The 22,744-nt window shown below is 44.5% G+C and overlaps 1 protein-coding gene across 9 annotated transcripts in view; it reads right to left on the bottom strand.

Annotated features, from left to right (window-relative positions):
* LOC143284774 (plexin-A2-like) overlaps positions 1–22,744 on the bottom strand; it is a 561,646-nt gene that overhangs the window by 420,886 nt on the left and 118,016 nt on the right. For all 9 annotated transcript variants that reach the window (XM_076591753.1, XM_076591756.1, XM_076591755.1 and 6 more), the window contains one exon: positions 10,869–10,997. In XM_076591753.1, the coding sequence (XP_076447868.1) occupies positions 10,869–10,997 (129 nt within the window). The remainder of the gene's footprint in view (positions 1–10,868; positions 10,998–22,744) is intronic.

Raw genomic sequence — 22,744 nt, forward strand, 5'->3', positions numbered from 1 at the left:
AGGCCCGCAATCAATATATGCCGCCACGGCCTTTTAGCGTGCTGCAGCCCAGAGTGTTCCTCGACCATTCAGCATCAAGGAACAAGCTCCCATCTTTGTTGCCGTTGTTGGGAGGATGGGGTGTGTGTGTCCATCTGAAGCCATTCTTGTTCCTGTGAAGGGGCAGTAGGGAAGGAGGGAAGGCGAGATACGGATGGAAGGAACAGGGAGGAGAGAGGGTGAAAATGGGAAAGGAGCCAGATAAATTCAGGAGAGAAAGAGAGGAAGACTCAAGAAAGAAATTGCTACTGGAGACAGATAAAGACAGTCACAGGGCAGAAAGAACGGCGGATGGAGAGTGAAAAACTAGAGAGAAAGAAAGAAGATAGACAAAGGGAGGGAAAGATAAACAGAAAAGGGATGGAGAAGCAAAAAAAAAAAAAAAAAAAAAAAAGAGCAAAGGAGGAGAGGAAGAGAACAGTAAACTGCATAGAGAGACAGAAGAGATTGTTGCAGACAAAGAAAGAGATGGAGTGAGAAGAGATATGTTACCAACAGTCATAGTCACACACACTCACACACACACACACACACACACAATACAGAGACAGACAGACAGAGGAGAGAATTGTACAGAGAGAACCGCAGATCTACACACTTGGTTGTCCTAGGTACAAAAGATGGCGAGTTAATCCAGACGGCCACTGCCACATTATCTTTATTATCCGACAACCGACCCGCCCCACCCCTCCCTTCCGATCGAACCTTCCACCCCATTACACTTCCCCCATTCCATCTCATTCGCCATTCCTTATATAATGCCCTGGTCAACGAGTTCCACTCTCTCTTCCTCACACGGGCTGTAAGTGTTGCACTGACGGCAAGTGGTGGCACGACGAGTGTGTTTTCGAAAGGCAATCACCACGGAGGCCGCTGGTGCTACTTTCCCACAGCATGAGATGAAAAAGTTTTAATGGTAATTTGAAGAGCACAGCAGAGGGGTGAGAGAGAGAGAGAGAGAGAGAGAGCAGTGTGTGTGTGTGTGTGTGTGTGGAGATTCGAGTGGACAAGAGCGAGAGATAGACTCGTTGGGACATACGAGTGCACAAGAAAATGGAAACATACACACATGTGCATGGGTGAAGCACGCACCGCGTGAAACACTGAGGGCGGGATGGAGTTGGCAGGGGAAAGATGGGAGGCGGGGATGGAGAGAACGAATAAGACTGGGGCAAGAAGAATAAATAAGAGATGAAAAGTGGAAAGTCAGGAAAATATGAGACAGAATAGAACGCGCGCGCGCACGCACGCACGCACGCACGCGCACACACACACACGCACACACACGTATTAGAGACACTTTACTGTTCACTGCCACAGTACCAAGAAGAGCCGCGAACTACAAGGCCGGTGGTCCTCTGTACAGGGTCATCTGTTTCGTCCCTCCTGTTGCGGCATGTATCGCCCCTGCATGGATTGTCGCTGACGACGATATGTGCAGCCCTCACTGCATATACTGATGATGCATTTTATTTCTATTTCAGGAAGCAATTGCTTTATTATTATTATTATTATTATTATTATTATTATTATCCAGCCATCAAACAAGAAAATGTAAAAAAAGAAACGATATGAAGAAAGACCACAAGAAATGTGTAAATGGTAACATACAAAATCTTGAAAAGATGTGACATGGTCATTTCATTGCGCAGTCCACCCCTCTTCTTCCATTTCTCTTTGTTTCTGATTTTCTGTCTCTGTCTGTGTCTCTCACTCCGTCCCGTTTCCTTCTCTTTCTCTTTGTTTCTTAAATATGAAGGTGAAGGGGTGTGTGTATGTGTGTGTGTGCGTATGTGTGTGTGTGTGTGTGTGTGTGTGTTTACATGAGTGTGCGTGTGCTCGTATAAATAATGTGTGTGTGCTCATATAATAGGTGTGTTTATATCAGCACACGCGTGTGCGTGCGCGCGTACGTGTGCGTGTTGTGCGAACGTGCAGTGATGGGGCTGGAAAGTACAACGACCTATGAACTTGTTCCATGAAACACCTGCAACCAAGCGGTTGCGATGTCGTCGACGCCTCCGTCTTTGCAGACAGTCATAAAACCATCTTCAGTTAGACAGCTATGGATACAGATGCCGCCTGTCTTCGATGCTGCCGTCTTCAAAGAGAAAAATGTTAGGGTTCTCAGCGGAGACTTTCTTCACATTCCGTACATGGTCGCATTAAAGTCCTGTTTGGTGTAGACTGGTAACACACGCTGAAGGAAGAACTTTGAACATCCTGTGTGTGTGTGTGTGTGTGTGTGTAGGTTTACGATTGAACCTACTATGAGGAGTTGTGACGTAACTTTTATGACCCAGGGTAGCGTCGTTGAAAAGTTGTGCCCTCGCAGATAAGGTCACACACGCACACACACACACACACACACACACGCACACATTACACACACACACACACACGCACGCACGCACACATTACACACACACACACACACACATGCACGCATATATATATATATAGAGAGAGAGAGATCTGAGGGTAGTCATGAACAGGCCTGTTACGTGGTCACACACACACACACATTCACACTCACAAACACGCAAATATGCACGCAGAACACTCACACACATACGCACACGTGCCAAATACACCAGCATACATATACCCCCACCTCTCCCACCACATACCCCTTTTACATAAACACGAAACTGCCAAACACACACGAAATACACACGCACATATACATATACACTCATACAAGCACACAACAATATCATATGCGTGTGCGCACACGAACACATGCACACAACAACAGAAACATTAACAACAACACATAACTATGATAAGAACAACAAAACAACACCAGGCCAAGTGCACTCCGATGGTGCACTTCTTTTTTGGGTTGTGATATATACTGCAGGACGACAATACATGCAGTGAGAGTCTACACATATTGTCGCCGGTGACAATATCTGCAGAAGGACGACAACACATACAGTGAGGGTGTACACATATTGTCGCCGGTTATACTTTTGAAATGTCCTGTTAAGTTGTATGACTGCCTTCTTCCCCTTCGTTGCCAGATGCCACTAACCATGATTGTAAAATCAAAACCAAAGTAACAATAATCATTTACCACTTCAAGTCTTTTACCATCATATTTCCTCCCTTTCTGAACACCATCACCTTGGTTTTGTAAATGTTCACCTTAAATTTCATATTATTACAGCAATCCTTTACAACATTCAACTGATTCTGAAGGCCACTAGGTGTTGTCAACAGCAATGCTACATCGTCAGCAAATAACGAAATAAATAACTGCATGATATCTGGGAGTAACTGTACCCCGTATTTTCCCCTTTCACCCATATGAATATTGTTAACTGGTTAATGAGAATAGCGTTGGGCTCAACACACACATCCTTGCCTCACACCCAAGGGAGTCTCAAACATCTCTGTATGGTCGTAATTAACACGAATACATGATAACAGCATAGATTTCAGTGATGCAAGGAACTTACCTTCAACAGCATTTTTTTTTTTTTTTTTGATGCAATGCAGTAGTTTATTATGTTTATCAGAATCAAGTGCCTTTTTAAAATCTACAAAAGCAACACAAAGTTTTCTACCTTTTTTACTCAAACATTTCTGAACAGCAGCATATAAAGTGAATACTTGATTAACAGTGGAACACTTTTACTTAATTCTGCTCGGAATTCTGAAATTAAGTTATTATTTTCTAACCAAGAGTATAGTCTCACATTCAAATAAGTAGTATAGCACTTCAATATGATGCTTTAAAGGGATACTACTCTATAATTCTCTATATTATCATGATCGCCTTTCTTATATATTGTGGTGATAATAGCTTGAGACCATTCCTCTGGATAGATACCTTGATAATAAAAAAAAAAAAGAAAAAAGAAAAAAAAAAAGAATTAAATGATTTTGTCGCAAACAACTGTACATGTTTACCACCATATTTTAACATTTCAGCAGAAATACCATCAATTCCTTTTGCCTTGCCATTCTTAAGTTTCCCTATGGCTTGAAGAACTTCTTCTTCTGATATAGATTTATTTAATACACGATCTGTTTCATCTAATGAATCAACTTCAATGTCGTCGTCTTTATTGTGCTCTTTATTTTGACTTTGAAATCCTTCCCTGAAATGGTTGAACCAATAATCTGTGCTAATGTTATTTGTAATCCTTTCTTTATTACCATAGCCCATACTTTTTAATTCCTTCCAAAACTGGGATGTATTCTTAAATTCGTTTGCTAGTGCTTCAGCCTTTTGTCGTCTAACAGTATGTCTTTTCGTCTTTAATAAATGTTTTTACTCCTTTCTTGATTCAACAAATATTACCGTCTTCCACTTTTCGTTTTACTCTGAAGCAATTTAACTTTCCCATGGTTTCCTTTTAAACACTGTACAAAGATCCCGAAGGCACCATCTACATCCGTATTCAATCTGTTTGTGGCAATCGACATTCTATTTCGGATATTACTGCTCTCCCATGTCTCAACACATTCATTTTCGCGTTCCTTATTCCATATAAATCTCCCACTTATTCTATCATGCTTTTTTCTTGTTGACCACCATTATCGTTTGGATTAACTTCTACTTTCATAACAACTGGTAAGTGATTGGATTCAATTATATTTTCAACGAAAAGCGATGCGATATGGACAGACAAGAACAGGCCAACTGATACAACAAAATAATCTACAGCACTTCCGCCATAAGAACCCATGAAAGTGCAGTTATCATCAACACCTTTTTTCACAAATACTATTTAGTATTATAATACAATCAAACATATTACAAAATTCAATTAATTGATTACCAAAATTATTCATTTGACTGTCCTGAGATTTCCATGTAAACTGATTGTGAATGGGCACAGCAGTTGGGTCGAAGTCACTACAATCACCATTAAAAGAATAATCATTGCAAACAGATCTTGCACTGAGATCCCCACTTAGCATAATGTGGAAGTTGTCATATGATTCATGCAAATCTGCTGAACATTGTTCTAACATTTCAAGGCCATATACATCCTGCTGGGTTTTCCAGAATGAAGAATCACAAGTGAGAATATAACAGCAAATGTATATCAAATCTGTACAAAATAGGGATTTGTTAATCTTCAAAACCACAATATTCTCTAGTTCTGTTTTAACACGTTCTCCAAATTTATCAAACGATTTTCTTATTATAGCAATAACCCCACTCGAGTATCTTCCTTGGTGGGACAATTTCTTTGATTCTGATGTAAACAGAACGAAGTCATTAAATAATGGTGATTCAAAATCAAATGCAACAAATGTTTCAGTAAAACAAACAAAATGATAAGAAGTAAGAAAGTCAATGAAATCTTTGTTTTCTAACTTCTGTAGATGACCATTTACATTTTAATTTAAGAATGAAACTTGAACTTGAGACTTCTTTAAATTTTGTACAGGAGGTTCCGGGCTTGCTGGACCCTGACCCTTTATTCAAAAGGATTTGTAACTCAGAACTGTGACTCGACCGATATCCTATTTCTTGGCGCAGGACGCACCACATTCTTTGGCTTTGGACATGGGGGACTGGGATGTACCTTTATCCTTCAGCTGCTATGCCCCGACGATGACCAACCCTGATGACATCAAAGAAGCTTTCTACGAGGAGGTCAGCCGCACCATTTCAGCGGTAGACAGAAAGGACAGGGTGATCATCCTTGGGATTTCAATGCTAGCGTCAACGTGGACTTCTCCTCGTGGCCAAAAGTCCTAGGACAGCATGGCACTAGCAAGTGCAACTCCAATGGACTGCTTTTGCTCTTGCTCTGACCATCACCAACACCCTCTTCCAACAAGCGGACAAGTACAAGAACACATGGATGCACCCCCGCTCCAAGCAATGGCACATGCTAGACTATGTGATTGTCCGGCAGAGGGACATAGGTGATGTTTCCATTACATGCTGCATGAGAGGAGTAGTTTGTTGGTCGGACCATCGCCTGGTATGCAGCAAGATGAACATCAGACTTGCAATTAAGTTCCAACCAGCCAGGCAGAAACCCCCTAGGAAGCTGAACATCCACCACCTCCCTATCACCAAGGACGTGCTGCAGCAGCATAATCCAAGCAGCTCTCCAAGAAATTCCTGCATTGACTGATGTAGAAGAGGTATGGAGCACCTTTGGAGATGCTGTGTACTCAGCAGCAGCTGACACGCTCGGCTTTGTACAGAGGAGCCACAAAGACTGGTTTGACGAGAATGACTCTGGAATCTACAAGCTCCTGAACACACTGCATATACGGCATCAGGATCACAATTCCGATAAAGACTGCCAGAGGAAGAATGACCAGTTCTTGCAAACCAAGCAACTTGTACAGAAGAGGCTGCGTGAGATGAAGAACACCTAGTGGGAGAGAAAGTCCGAAGAGCTTCAGTCCGCTGCTGATGCTCACGACATGAAGACCTTCCATGATGGTCTCTGAGCTGTGTATGGGCCGAGAGTCACATCCTTGCCTGCTGGGCAGAGCACTTCAACACCCTCCTCAACAGGGACTCGTCCGTATCTGACGAGGTAATTGCAGCCCTCCCACAGCTACCAGTCAATGACTCGCTAGCTGCCCCTCCCACCAAGGTCGAGACCCGGAAGGCCCTGAAGCTGACAACGTCAGGAAAAGCACCAGGAGCAGATGAAATCCAGATGAAGTATGGAGGCGAGGTGCTGACAGACAAGCTGACCGCCCTGTTCCAGTCTATCTGGGAGAGAGGGGAGGTCCCCCAGGATTTCAAGGATGCTTCAATTGTCCACATTTACTAACGGAAGGGAGACAAAACATCCTGTGATAACCGTGGAATCTCTCTCCTCTGCATCGCCAGCAAGATCTTCGCCCGCATCATACTGAACAGACTGGTTGACCATGTCTCCAACACAGTCATCCCTGAAGCACAGTGCGGCTTCCGCTCAGGCAGGGGAACATGTGACATGGTGTTTGCCGTACGCCAGATGCAAGAGAAGTGCCGTGAGCAGAACAAGGAGCTCCACATGATCTTTGTAGACCTGACTAAGGCCTTCGACACGGTGAACCGCCGTGGTCTGTGGAAGATCCTCCTAAAGTTCGGCTGCCTAATCCAGCTGATTGCGTCATTCCACTATGGCATGCATGTGAAAGTACAGAAAAATACTGACATGTCAGATCCGTTCCCTGTAGTAACTGGAGTGAAGCAGCGCTGCGTCCTGGCACCCACACTGTTTTCCATTCTCTTCTCTGCCATGATGATTGACGCCTTCCAAGACTGTGACTGGGGCATCTACGTTCAGTTTCACACAGATGGCAAACTTTTCAACTTGCGGTGACTCCATGCTAGGTCCAGGGTGTTTGAGGCACTGTTGAGAGTTCCTCTTCGCTGATGACTGCACGCTTGCTGCACACACCCATGAGGACATGCAGTTCATTATGGACAGGTTCTCAACCTCGGCATAAAGTGGCAAGACAGGGTCTCCAACCTCCAGGTCCTAAAGAGGAGCGGCCTGCCTAGCATCGAAAGTCTGCTGATCCAGAGCCAGCCATGCTGGACAGGACACGTTGTCCACATGACAGACAGCAGGATCCTGAAGATGCTTTTGTATGGCCAGCTGAAGGAAGGCCACCGCGAACTTGGAAGACCCTGCAAGCGCTTCAAGGACTCCTTGAAGACAAACCTCGAAGCCTGTGACATAGACACTGCTCCCTGGGAAACTGGTGCCCTTGACCGCTCTCGCTGGAGGATGCTGTGCTCTAGTGGCATAAAGACGTTTGAAAACAAGAGAACGGCCATTAAGGAGAAGGGTGAGCGAAGGAAGCAGGGCTCAACTTCTGGAGACGTTTTCCCTTGCAACACCTACGGGAAGTGCTGCGCATCCAGAATCGGCTTCTTCTCCCATATGAGGACACACACCGACAGATAAGCCTGCCTGCCTGTCTACTCATCCGTCGGTCCGACGGGAGACTCCATCAAATTGTCTGGTTGTCAGACACTGGTTTTCTAAAGGAGTCAACGATACAGCCCTGACTGCTCGACCTCTCTGTGTTCGACACAGTGTTCTGGTGACCAATCCGCGAACCAGATCCAGCTCGTCTTGGTCGCGGACTATGCGCTGATGACCGCGTCTGTTGGACCGAGTTCATCCCTTCGTCACTTTTCTCACGAGCATGTCTCCTGCCCTGTTTGTCTGTTCGTTTGTCAACCATCTTTTCTTGTCTCAGTGACTTGCCCGTGTCAGTCTTGGTCGTTTGGTCATGTTGTTATTCGTGTTCATTTCACTTTGCTCTATTATTTCTGTAATTCCGTAAGCAATGCCAGCGTCCTGTTTTTTACCATTTGTTGTTTCATGTTCAACAACAATATCACTGTTAACAGCAACCGCTTCGCGGTCTTGCATGCTGCCATTGTCATCCACCAGATCATCGTCGTTTGTCTCATTCTGGTCTCTGTCTTCGTTCTGACCCTCAGCCTCATGTTTGTCAATTGTATGATATATGAAGTTGTCAGAGTGAACGTTATCAGCGTCACATAAATGATTTGTCTTATTCTGATGACTGTCAGTGTGGTCAACACTGTAAAAGACTTCCTTCACATTTTCATATTTTGGTTATGGATACCTACTGTTTCCGCGTTTGCCATTACATAAACAAGATTCTCCCACTCAATAACAATGTACATCGTTACAGTCAATCAGACCAGGACAGAGCATGCCCAGGGCACTTTTTGTTCAAATGCATCGTATATGAAGATATAAGGTAGAGAATATTAAAAAGCATCGGCTAGACTTCCCTTGGATGTGTTACTTGGAGCAACAAATATAGATCACAGACATAATGTATCAAGATATATTTTCCATGCTATCAATACAAGGAAGAAGTTGATCTGTAGACAGTGATCCAGCATGCTGAAGTATTATATTAAAATAATTTCTATATGATGGGTACATTGTTTAAATATATATTCATTCTGTTTGTGCGTTTTTTCCTTCTTTTTTTTTTTTTAATTTTTTTTTTTTAGTTGCTATGGATAACACAATGTTATATACAAATTCACCGACCCATCCTTCCCCATTGTATTGTGGCCCAAGACCGATGTACATTAAGCTTTTTGAGCTCTCTCTCTCTCTCTCTCTCTCTCTCTCTCTCTCTCAATTTGATCTGACTCACCCAAAACAATCTGGTTTTATGGAAAATCATTCGAGCCACATAGCGCTGATATAGACGGTCGATAAATGGCTTTTAAATATTAATAATAATCAACAAACATGAGCAGTTTTGTGATTTTTTCAAAAGCTTTTCATGTCATTCATCATACTTTCTTCTTAAAGAAATTAGCTATGTATGAACTTATGATGGCCTTAGTGGTCGGCGGGACTCTAAGCACCATAATTTCATTTCATTTTATGTACGAACAATCTATCAGGTTCATTTCAACATTTTTATCAAACAGAAAACAGTATTAATGATTCCCAATCAGAATTAAAGACAATAAGTCATACGGTTTACCCCAAGGGTTTATCCTTGGTCCATCATTATTCTCTTGATATATTCTCTGTATTTAACAACAGTTTTTGATTTATGTGCAGACGAAAATTCAGTTTATTTCAGTCATTCTTCCATATATATTTTTTTTAATGTACAACATCAAAATTACAAGACAGCATCAACCAATTAGCCAGACGGACAAATTATTCACGTGTGTCTTATGGGCCGGATAAAAGAAATAGCATGTCATTGCTCATTCCACCTCCCTCGCTGAGTAAAAATCAATTAAACTCTCTCTCTCTCTCTCTCTCTCTCTCTCGTAACTCCGAACGACAGACACAGACACAACAAGCTCAGCGCAGTATTTTCGCATACACCCACCCTGAACTATCTCTTCCGTCTTTATCGGGTAAATCGCATCCTAATCCCACTTGGAAACCAAAACCGTCCCTTATGCTTATTACAGAATAAACACTATTTTTTCTCTACACCTTCTGGGTTTCGTGTGACCTGTTCCTTACTGATCGCCCCTCTCCTCTCTGTGTGTGCGTGTGTGTGTGTGTGTGTGTGTGTGTGTGTGTGTGTGTGTCGCACACGCATACACATACAAAACACACACACCTGAAGACCCGACTAAATGCAGTCAATCCTAAAGGACCCACCTTAACCCCTCCCCCACTCCACTACCAGGTCCACAGGCAGCACCACAGACGTGACATTTACAATTCATGAACTGCAATCAATGCCAGACACGGATAAGTATTTTAAATGCCCTGCCTTGCTCCCTTTCTTCCCACCACCCCCCAAGACCAACCCCAATGAATAATTTATCATGTCCGCATTGTTTCTATAAACGTGTGGTTTAGCTTCGAGACTAAACTATTTCTTTCCGTTTTCAACCCAGAAAGCTGGAGTATAATGTTTTTTGTTGTTGTTTTCAGCCCAGAAAACTGGAGTACAGTTATTTTGTTGCTGTTGTTTTCAACCCAGAAAGCCGGAGTATAGTGTTGTTTTGTTGTTGTTTTCAACAGGTTTTCAACACAGAAAGCCGGAGTTGTTTTTGTTTTCACTTTGTATTTTGATCCTCCCGTTCTTCCTCCCTACATTATCCTTCAAGAACAAACTGCAATCTCAGAATGAGTATCAGTCTTCTTCAGCGTGAGCGCGCGCGCGCACGCGTCTATGTGTATCCATGTATACAGAGAGAGAGAGAGTGAAGCATGCACATACACAAGCATACACAAGCATTCAAACTGATATGCTGACTCACTGAGGCTAACAAACACACCAACAAACAAACAGACCATCCATCATGACAAACAAACGTATAGATAAAGGAAGTGGACAAGCAATTAGTACAAAGGCCCACTGACCCTGTTGTCGGTCATGACATACAAGTGGTCATGCTCCTCGTCGAAGTGCATGTCCTTGTTCACGGCCTGCTGGGTCTGCACCATCACCGTCTCGTAGATGCTCGCCTCCGACATCGACTCCAGAGAAACCTGTAAAAACATCAACCCCACACCCAATCAGTTTCCTTCTAATTCCACCCATACCCACAGGACACAGCTCAGTCGAAATTCCCGTGAAATCCAACATCCCTCGTCCAGTGTTATATACGAACATGGGTCTGCTGTAAACTCATAAAACCGTATGTCACGAAAAAAACGGTAAACATTTCATGTCAGTACTGATGTGTAGAGCGACAGACAGACAGGTAAACAGATAGAGAGATAGACAGAGGAAGCGAGATAGACAGAGAGATCGCGGTACACACACACACACACACACACACACACACAAAGGGATGGAGAGAGAGAGAGGGAGGGGGGCAGTTCAGATGTGTATGGGATTCTATCGCCAGACCATCACAATTAGGGGCAGGAGTAAGGACTCGCTTCACATGTCTCTCTGTGTTCCGCTGCTCTACAACATCTTTTTTAAAAGCCGCATTCTTTACCAACCAAGTTGTAATTCAGTAAACAGAACAATTCAGGCAGAAGCCGTCAAGGTTTTGATCAATTTCGGTCAAATCTGCTGCTTCAAGAAAATTAATTTTAGCGAACTGAACTTTCCAAGCGGTGGCCCAAAGGGAAACACTTGAAAAATGCAGCGAACAAAGTTATTCGCAAGAGGTGGAAAGTTGCAGTTTATACACTGCTAAGTCGAAACTGAGCGAAGTTAGTTTTCAGACCCCTCCCGAGCTGATTAAAAAAAATAATAATAAAAAAAGCAACCCTCTCAAAGACGCGTTCGTGAGGTGGGTGACACTCGACTGTGCGGGCCCAGTTTTCAGATTGGAGTCCACAGCTAATACGGTAGGTATGCCAAACTGAACGATCCGGTCAAAGCGACCAGCTCAACGTGTGTACTGTGAAGATAACATGTTGGACGATAGTCAAACATAGTTCTTTCGTTTTTGAAGGCTTTCTCCGAGTCGTTTGCACCAGGAAAAGTTCGTCTGCTCATACACCCTGGTGGTGGTGTGTGTCTATCGAGATCGATGATGACCATCGTTGTCATCCAGCTGGGGGATGGGGGGAGGGTGGTGGTGGTGGTGGGGGGGGGGGATGCTGATGAGTCTATCTGTGAATGCGCAGATGGTTGAATAGTCCAGTCTGCGTACGAAATGTTCGCTGACAGTTGGAGCAGACAAAGACAAGCATATCATTGTCAGGGAGCTTGTTGCCCGTGACTTTCTGGCCTGCCTCTTCTGAACAGCAGCAGGAGTCCTGTTGGCCTCGCACAACTTGGCGCCTTTGTGCACAGCAGCGCGCCATTTGTCACGGTCCATTGCAGATTCCTCCCAGGAGTCAGGGTTGATGTCAAACGCTTTCAGAGAGACTTTCAGAGTATCTCTGAAGCGCTTCTTCTGGCCTCCGTGTGATCTCTTCCCTTGCTGCAGCTCGCCATAGATGAGCCTATTGGGCAGCTGATGGTCTGGCATGCGCGCCACGTCTCCAGCCCAGCGAAGCTGGGACTGCATCAGGATGGTGAAGATGCTGGGAAGGGTGGCTTTTGCAAGCACCTCCGTGTCGGGGGTCCTGTCTTGTCACTTATGTTCAGTAGCTTCCTGAGGCATGTTGTGTGGAAGTGGTTCAGCTTCTTGGTGTGTCGTTGGTACACTGTCCAAGTTTAGCTTGGTCTCAAGACCAATGCCTCTTCTGTTCCAAACATTTGCATAGAGTCTGCCAAAGGTTGCGCTTGCTCTTACAATCCTGACGTTCACTTCATCGTCGATGGTCGCATTTCGTGACAGTGCTGCCAAGGTATGTGAACCGCTCCACCGTTGACTGTGATGTTGGGCTCAACGTGGGGTTTCCCCGGGGCTGGCTGATGGAGAACTTCAGTTTTCTTCGTGCTGATGGTAAGGCTGAAGTTCCTGCTGGCAGTGGCAAACTTGTCGACGCTGAGTTGCATGTCAGCTTCAGTTCCAGCATGGAGGGCACAATCATCAGCAAACAAGAAGTCTCTGATGATGTCTGTCATGACCTTGGTTTTTGCTTGAAGCCTTCTGAGGTTAAACAGCTTGCCATCTGTTCGGTACCTTAGGCTGATTCCAACATCGCCATCTCTGAAGGCATCAGTAAGCATTGCAGAGAACGAAACGAAATGAAACGAAACGAATTTTTATTTCACGAGGGTAGTGGAGTAAGCACAGCTGCTTTTTTACATCCAGCCTTCAAGGGCAAAAAAGAAAGAAAAGCGAAAAAAAGAAGAAGAAAAAAAAAGCAATGGCAAAACGCTCACACACACACACACACAGACACACACACAATTACACATGAAAATAAAGCGCATGTACACAACCTAAGTACGACGCAACGACACATGTTATCATTGAAAAGATCATATCATTATAAAATGAAATGATTATTAGAGAGGGGGAAAAAGAGAAGAACAAGAAGATGATGATGATGATGATGATGATAACAGGGAGAAGGAGAGACAGAGTGACAGACACCGATAGTTGGAACATGGGAATTATCATATTGTATATATATATATATATATGATATGAATGATATTGAAACATAATCAGTACATTTTAGGATATAGAGGTGTCAAATTTGAAAGATTCATCAGGTATGTAAGTAAGTTAGATTTGAATTTTTGGAAATTTGATTCAGTTTTTAAATTTTCTGGGATATGATTCCATAACCAACCCCCTGAATATGCAAAGCTTGATTTACATAAGATAATCGTTGTAAATGGAAGGTTTATCGTATGTGAATGTCGATAATCATTAAAAGTAAACATATTTGTCAGATAGGATGGAGCGTTGTCATGAAGGATTTTGTGCATGAAGAGTCTGTTGTGTAACAGTTTAGCCTTGAGTGGAAGGATACCTGTTTGTTTGTAATCAGTTTCTGTCAGTGTTGAAGACTTGTCAATGGTTAGTTTTACGGCTCTTTTATGGATACTAATGAATGGTTTTAGTAAGTTATTGCTTGCTGAATCCCAAAGAGTGGAAGCGTAATCAATACTGGATTGAATGTATGAATAAAAGAATAATTTTCTGGCATGCATGGTAAGGAATTGAAAAAAAAAAAAAAAAAATTCAACTGTTATAACTTCGAAGCAATGGTTTTGGTTAGACTTTCTATGTGTTTTGACCAAGATAGGTTATTGTCAATTGTTATTCCTAGAACCTTGTGATTTGCAACTTCTTCAACTTTTACGTCAGAAATGTAAAGGATAGGTAAGTTTTTAGTTAGTTTTTGACGTTTTTCCCTACTGGTTATCATCATAAATTTAGTTTTATTATGATGAAGAGCTATATGGTTAAGTTTGGTCCATTTAACAATAGGCTGAACAGTGTTGGAGCCAGGACGAAGCCTTGCGTGACACCATTTGTGACTGGAAAAAGAGCAGATGTTTCGCCATTGTCCTGGACTCGAACCTGCATGCCTTCATGGAATTAGCTGACCAAGGAAATAAATTTCCGAGGGCATCCGTACTTGGTCATGATCTTCCACAGACCCTCTCTACCCACGGTGTCGAATGCCTTGGTGAGGTCGACATAGGTGGAGAAAAGATCAGCATTTTGCTCCTGACATTTCTCTTGCAGCTGCCTTGCAGCAAACACCATGTCGATAGTTCCGCGCTCTTTCCGGAATCCACACTGGCTCTCAGGCAAATGACCTTGGTCAAGGTGTGCTGTGAGGCGGTTTAGTAGGATCCTGGCAAGTATCTTGCCTGCGATGGAGAGCAAGGAAATGCCCCGATGGTTATCACAGGCTTGCCGGTTCCCCTTTCGCTTGTACAGACATTTAAACACACACACCCTACACCGCACACAAACACACCCTTTTCAGAGTGCTCAGTAGCTGTGCAGCATCGTTCGCAAATAGACTCACGTCAAAATATCCTATGGTCTAATTACAAACGACACTAATTTGCAGATTCCTGTCAAAACTGACGTTCTCAACTGTCACTGATATGCTTCCTTAAATTTTCTCAGTACTGGCACTGTGCATTCAACATATCCGATCAAATAAACTATTTTCAAACTTTGTCAAAGTTCAAGTCCTGCAACTTGCTTCCCTTGATTTTAGGATTTTGAGATCACGTTTGTAACCTTGGTTGGCAGTGGTGTGGGAAGAGAAGAAAGAGCGCGGAAACAGCCAAAAATTGCTGATGTTTGACTGGTTCTTGGAAATGGATAGTCACTAAGGTTCTACAAAAAAAGGTCGAAGCAGACGTCAAATTGTCAAATGGAACCGTTAAGAACGCTTCAAAGTGGGGCGGTATACGAATCGTTCGCAATTACACGCTGTTCGCAGTTACCCATACCTACCCTATATGTCTATGATTGCACACAAAGGCGCCAGCCCGGGGCTAAAACTCCCACCATAAGTGTGTTAGCCACTTCGCAGATGATTCTCTCTCCCAACCTCATCTCTCTCTGTTTTCTCCAGCAGACGTAAAAGTATGACACACATGCTCACTATTTCTGATTGAAAATAATGCCCCACGCAGTGACAACCTTTTTACAACTTTATGGTATCACATTGCTTCTCTTCTTTTCTATGCATGCCACCAAAGTAAAGGAGGTTCTTTGGTACCAGACTTTTCTTTCAGGCCTATTGCTTTCCATAACCTTGCAGTTGCACACAGGCGATTGAACGATAAGTGCAACAAACCTTCCTCACAACAAATACGTTAAGTACTGGCTTCGTATCTTTTTTCTTACTGTCTACATTTAACGTTACACTTTCTCTATTGTATATCAACCTTTCTCGTTTAAGTCTAAACTTTCTGGTGAGTTCTCATCTCTTGTGGTAAGAATATTTACCCTATCGATTTCAATTACAGATTAAGATTGTTAAAACACGCAGACGCCATTCCAAAATATCTAAATCGACAACACAGCCAGAATCATCGACAGCTGAACCAGCCTAAGCACACTCCAAACTTGTGAAACAACTTTTCCCTCACTTCTTTCACTCATCCATCAAGCGCACACTGCTTGCCCACCTCGATAAATACTTCAGAAATTAATCACAAACATCGGCCCCAAGCTCAAAACATCAAAGACCTCCCCTGCTGGATTACATACAGAGACGAGGGTAGTGAGGGAATAACGGAAAGCAAGCTTGCAAGACAAGGACAGCAACCGGGATGATAAATCCCCACCCTACCGAAATTACCACCACTACCCCGGCCAGTTTCGTACAGCGAGACATTTCTCCACACCAATTTCCGGCCCGGTCAGATCGATATAGGATCGATACTAGTGAGATGCCAACTGATCCAAATTGTGGCTGACGGAAGCGCAAGAGCAGTGGAAATCAATGCCTTTCTTTGGGACAATGCCGGTTATAAAAAAGAAAAAGAAAATAAAAAATAATTTATTTTTTTAAACCTCTTTAAACGGCCGGAACAGCGTGTCCGATTGAGTTGCTGGCCTGCAAAGCGGCTTAGGTATCTCGTCCGGACCGGGCAGGGTGGCTTCCACAATCGGGTCAGCTTTGCTTTTTTTTTTTTTTTTTTTTTTTTTTTTTTTTTGCTGTGAGGCGTTTTCCTCTGTGTCCAACAATGTGTTCAGCAGTTTATTGGAGGTTGCATCGAGTTTACCATCCCCCTCCTCCTCCATCACCTGCACCGTTTCAGTGGCATTACTTCCACGCCGCTCATTCCAAGTCCCCCATACACAGCCACACCCGGGTTCGTCTGTCGCAGTCCCAGCGCCGTGTGTCCACAGGGAACCATCGATGTTAGGTCGCCATGAGGCCACACACCAGAGGAAACTCTGCACTGCTGCTGAGTCACTTCGATGGTGTGTGGCAGTGCCTATTCTGATTTAATGTTCTGAGGAAAACACCTACTAAACCCTCTAATGACGACAATAATGGCTTAGTCGCAGAGCCAGACTGACTGAGCATCTTCCCCAGAGTGGAGACCACCACCACGACCCTCCAACAGCAGTCCCCCATGAATCCGCAAACACTGAAGACTTTGAAAAGACTCACCCCAAACGCGGAAGAGGAGGGGTATCAAAACTGATGTCACCATGAGAGCTGGGCATGAAAGGCTACACAGTTTGATGATGAAGGAGGAGGAAGAGGATGACGATGATGATGATGACGATGCTGCTATGGAGGTCCATTTAAGTTTGGGACGAAGTGACAAGGCTGTACTCTACGCTTCCTGTCATGATATCCCGGCGTCAACCAGGCCCGAGAGATACAGAAACTTGCAGTGTTGGTCAGGAAATTATAGCAACACACCCAGAGACGCATCCGTGAAGTGGATGATACCTGACTGTGTAGTCCCAGTCTTCCCAATTAATAATAATGCTAATAATAATAAGTATTTATATAGCGCTGAATCTTGTGCAGAAACTAATCAAAGTGCTTTCACACCAGTCATTCACATGCATGCATAACTCTAAACTTGAGAAACTGAAGAAAAAGAAGAGGCTGCGTGCGGAGACCTGACAAAGCGAAAGAGGTAGTTCATTCCAAAAGCAAGGTCCACAGACAGAGAAAGAACAGCGGCCGGCAACGGAGTGTTTGAATCTGAGTATGCATAAACAGAGTGGATCCGAAGCCGATCGTAAAGAGCGAGATTGGGTGTAGAGATGAAGGCAGCCACAGAGACAGGAAGGGGCAGATTTGTGAATACGTCTATAACATAGAGTGCTGGTCTTGTACTTTATTCTGTGTGAGACAGGGAGCCAATGGAGATGTTGCAAAAGATGGATGATGTGCTCAGATCTTTTTTTCAGCAGAGTTTTGTATGCACTGAAGGGACTGAATGGATGAAGCAGGTAAACCAGACAATTGCGAGTTACAGTAGTCAAGACGACAGAGAGAGACAAACGACAAGTCCAGATGTTGCGTCAGTGGACAGATATTTCGGATAGGAACTGATGCACCGCAACTGACAATAGCACGATTGACATATCTGACTGATTTTTTTTTTTTTTTACATGGACAGTGTGTTGTCAAGGACAACGCCGAAGTTTCTGACTGAGCTGGAAAGAGAGATGGATGTACTGCCTAGTTTTATCGTGTCAGTTGTAATGGAAGAGACTTTTTGTTCGGTGCATATGATGATTGCTTCGGGTTTGTCTGCGTTCAATTGTAACTTATTAAGTGTCATCCACATTTGAATGTCCAGGAAGCAGTTGGATGTTTCTTGCAAGAGCTAGGACACGTTTTCAGGGGTATCACTTTTCTGAAGTTGAGTGTCATCAGCATAACAATAATGACTGACATTGTGGCGGTTGATAATTTCAGCGAGAGGAGCCGTGTACAGTGTGAAGAGCACAGGGCCTAGAACAGATCCCTGTGTGGGCCTCCGTGTTCGACTTTAACGTATTCTGACTGACATTCATCGACTATGACAGACTGGAATCGGTCAGTGAGATATGATTTGAACCAGCTGGAAGCAGTGCCGTTGACGCCAAATGAAAATGAAGACGGGAAAAGATTGAATGATCTATCGTGCCAAAGGCGTGTGTGCCCCAAAACGGCTTCAGCACTGTTATAGACAGTAAGAAGGGGCCTGCCGCGAGTGGTTGATCTCTCTTTTCTAATCTCCGGTGACACACACTGAATGAAGAATCTTTAACATCCTCTATGTGTGTGTCTGTGTCTGTGTGTAGGTTCGGTCCATATATTTGATACTCCGTACTTACACACACACACACACACACACACTGTCACACATGCACACACACTCACGCAGGTACTCTCTCTCTCTAAAGCACATGCACACGAGCGTACACCCACCCACCCACTCACTCACAAACCCACACACACACCACACAATCATACACACACGCGCACGCACACACACATCGCGCGCGCGCGCACACACACACACACACACGCACTGTGGCAGAAGCCAAATCTGACCAGTTTCCAACCCATCCACTCCCGACTTTTCGACTCAAGTTCGTGAACCTACTATGTGAGGAGTTGTGACTAACTTTTATGACCCAGCGTTGCGTTTTTGAACAGTTGTGCCCTCGCAGATACGATAACACACATGCACACACACACACACAGACACGCGCACACGCACGCACACGCACACACACACACGCACACACATATACAGGGAGAAATGGGAAGTCATAAACAGGCCTATAACGTGGTCACACACAAACTCGCACGCGCACACACACGCGCGCGCGCGCATGCACACACACACACATTCGTACGCACTGACACACAAAAGTGCACACACTCACACACGTACACACACAAACAATACCCCCATCTCTCCCACCACATACCCCTTTCACACAAACACGAAATGTGGTTCGTCCGTCGGGATCGACGAGGACCATCTAGTCATCCTGGGGGTGGGTGGGTTGGGCTCTGTGGGTGCGCAGATGACTGATCAGGCCAATCCGCGCCCGGAAGGTTCTGACGCAGTGTGGACAGGGGATGGTGGCGTCTGTCAGGGACTTGCTGGCACTGCTTTTCCTCGCCTGTCTGCGTTGCTCTGCTGCAGCGATTCTGTTGGCCTCACAGGATTTGGCGCCTATGTGGACAGCTGAACGCCACTTTGGTCTGTCCACTGCATTCAGCTCCCATGTGTCGTGGCTGATGTTGAAGGCCTTCAGAGAAGCTTTCAGAGTGTCTTTGAAGCGCTTCTTTTGGCCTCCATGGAAGCACTTGCCATGCTGGAGTTTGCCGTACAGCAGTTTCTTGGGGAGCCGGTGGTCTGACATGCGAACTACATGGCCTGCCCAACGCAGCTAGGCCTGCATCAAGATGGTGTAGATGCTGGGCAAGTTTGCACGAGTGAGCACCTCTGTGTCAGGGATCTTCTCTTGCCACTTTATGCCAAGAAGTTTTCTGAGGCTGGTGGTGTGGAAGTGGTTCAGCTTTTTGGCGTGGCGTTTGTAGACCGTCCATGATTCACATCCATAGAGCAGTGTGGTGAGAACTATGGCCTTGTATACTTTGAGCTTCGTCTCCAGGATGATGCCTCTCCTGTTCCAAACGTTCTTATGGAGTCTGCCGAAGGCAGCGCTGGATTTGGCGAGTCTGGCATTCACCTCGTCGTCGATGACAACTGTGCGAGAGAGTGTACTGCCCAGGTATGTGAACTTGTCCACCGCGTTCAGTCGTTGCCCGTTGATGAAGATGTTTGGTTCAACGTAAGGCTTTCCTGGAGCTGGCTGGTGCATCACAGTCTTCTTTTTGCTGATTGTGAGGCCAAAGTTGTCACAGGCAGCAGAGAACTTGACGCTGTGTTGCATGTCAGCTTCAGAGGCAGCGTTGAGAGCGCAGTCATCAGCAACATGAAGTCATTGACGGTGTCTGTCCTCACCTTGGTTTTTGCTTGAAGCCTCCTGAGGTTGAAGAGTGAGCCATCTGTGCGGTACCTGATGCCAATGCCTACGTCAGCGTCTCTGAAGGCATCTGTCAGCATGGCTGAAAACATGAGACTGAACAGGGTGGGGGCAAGAACACACCCTTGCTTGACTCCCGTTGGAGACAGGGAATGGTTCTGAAGTCTCTCCGTTGTCTTGGACTCGGGCCAGCATCCCATCGTGTTGTTGCCGTATGATGGTGATGAACTTTCTGGGACATCCATACTTCGCCATAATTCTCCATCTCTGATAACAGTATCAAAGGCCTTGGTCAGATCGACATAGGTGGAGTAAAGGTCGGCGTTCTGTTCCTGACACTTCTCCTGGAGCTGCCTGGCAGCAAACACGCACTCACACAAACAAGCACATAACAATACCATACGCGCATGTGGACACGAACACACGCACACTACAACAACATAAACATTAACAACAACACCACACACAAAAAATAAGAACAACAACACAACATTGGGCCAAGTGCACTCCAACTGTGCAGTTCTTTTTTGGTTGTGGTATATATTGCGACAAACTGTGCAGAAAGACGACAATACATGCAGTGAGGGTCTGCACGTATTGTCGCCGGCGACAATATGTGCAGGGCGACAATACTTGCACTGAGTAAAGCCTGTACATAATGTCGCCGGCGACAATACGTGCAGAGGGGCGACAATACATGCAGGGGCGACGACAATACGTGCCGCAACAAACCTCTCATTTTTTTTCCCCTCGTGCCCGCACACGCCCAAAATACAATGTTCCCGAGCGTGCGTGCGCGCGTGCACTCGCACTTACACATACATGTACTCTCTCTCTCTCTAACTATCTAAACTACATAATAATTATTCGAAATCAGAATTCCAAGACATTCGAGGGCCATTCAATAAGTCTTGCAATACAGCAATTCTAGGAAAGTTACAAATCAACTGCTTACTCCGCATTTTCGAAGCTCTCTCTCAGCTTGTAAGCACTTCATCATCCGCTCAAAGCAAGTTGTCATGACGCTAGCCCGCGTGACCTGTGGTATGTCCATAACCAGACCCTCGAAGAAGGCTCGAGCATCTACTGCACACTGAAACTTTTTCCCCCTTCAACTGCTTCACTCCAGGGAACAAAAACCAGTCACAATGGGCTAAGTCAGGAGAATACGGGGGATGAGTGACCAGTTGTACACCGTTCTTTTTCAGGAAGTCTGGAGTTGTAGCACCGTGTGAGTGTAACCCGAGGACTGGCAAGGAATAAACAACCACCTCCTCAGAAGTCTCAATGCAAACTCTATTTATTTCAATCAAGTAGTTAAAAATACAAAGTTACTAAGATACAAAGTAGATCATAAGAATACCTTACTGAAGATCACAGTCCACATTCTTTGGCCCTTTCTATAGTTGTAGCACTGGTTATTCAAGATTTTGGAATTTATATTAGCTTAGCCCTTTTGCAAATGCTGTTCAAAATTACGAAATACATAATGTTAACCATACCATTTATGAAATCTTTACTTCATCTGTCGCAACACACATTTATATTAACAAAACCATTTCCTCACCTGGCAAGGAATAAACAACCACCTCGTCAGAAGTCTCAATGCAAACTCACGAGTCTGTCTCGTGATCTCACGTGTAGTTTTCCTGAATTTCTATCACACTGCATTTAATGTACTCTCTCAGCATACTTCCCGTGCAATGTCCAGCCACAGCAGAGTTCATGTCACTACATGAGTTCGGGCATTGTCATGATGCAGCAGTCGCCCTCTTGCTCCACTTCTTGGACGGCGTACACACCATGCTTCAAACACCTTTGGGAGGCAGACAGTGACTTACCACTCACTTTACCGTCCCTATTTCTTGGAGGGGTACAGTAGCAACATGGCCTGCTTTTGGAAAGAAACATGCAACCATTAATTTGTTTGGAATGACTCTCGGAACGACAGAATCTTGTTGGTGCATTTTAATTCAAACGGCTGATTGTTGTTTTGTTTCTGGATCGTACTGGTACACCCATGTTTCATCCCCTGTTACGATGTCCCAAACACGATCTGATAGGTATACCATTCAACCGTACCCTGTTTCTCATCCTCTGTCAAGTGGTGAGGAACCCAACAGGCATAACTCTTCCTTACATGGAGGTGTTTTTGAAGGATGGTGCTAATTCTCCCTCATGAAATCTAAATCTTCTCCTTCATTTCATCAATGGGTGACACAACGGTAATCTTGGATCATAGACCTCACCTGGGCCATTTGTTTTGGTCATTATCTTTCAGGGTAGGTCTTCCATGTCGAAACTGCAAGTAGCCTACCACCTAAAGACTGTGGTCTGTGATGATGCTTGCTTCCCAAAACAATTCAACAAACTTTGGAAACAGCCATTTATCACCCCCACGACTCCCTCCTCCCGGGCCACCCAAGCACG

The sequence above is a fragment of the Babylonia areolata genome, chromosome 8 (genome assembly GCF_041734735.1).
Source record: "Babylonia areolata isolate BAREFJ2019XMU chromosome 8, ASM4173473v1, whole genome shotgun sequence".
Classification (NCBI taxonomy): domain Eukaryota; kingdom Metazoa; phylum Mollusca; class Gastropoda; order Neogastropoda; family Buccinidae; genus Babylonia; species Babylonia areolata.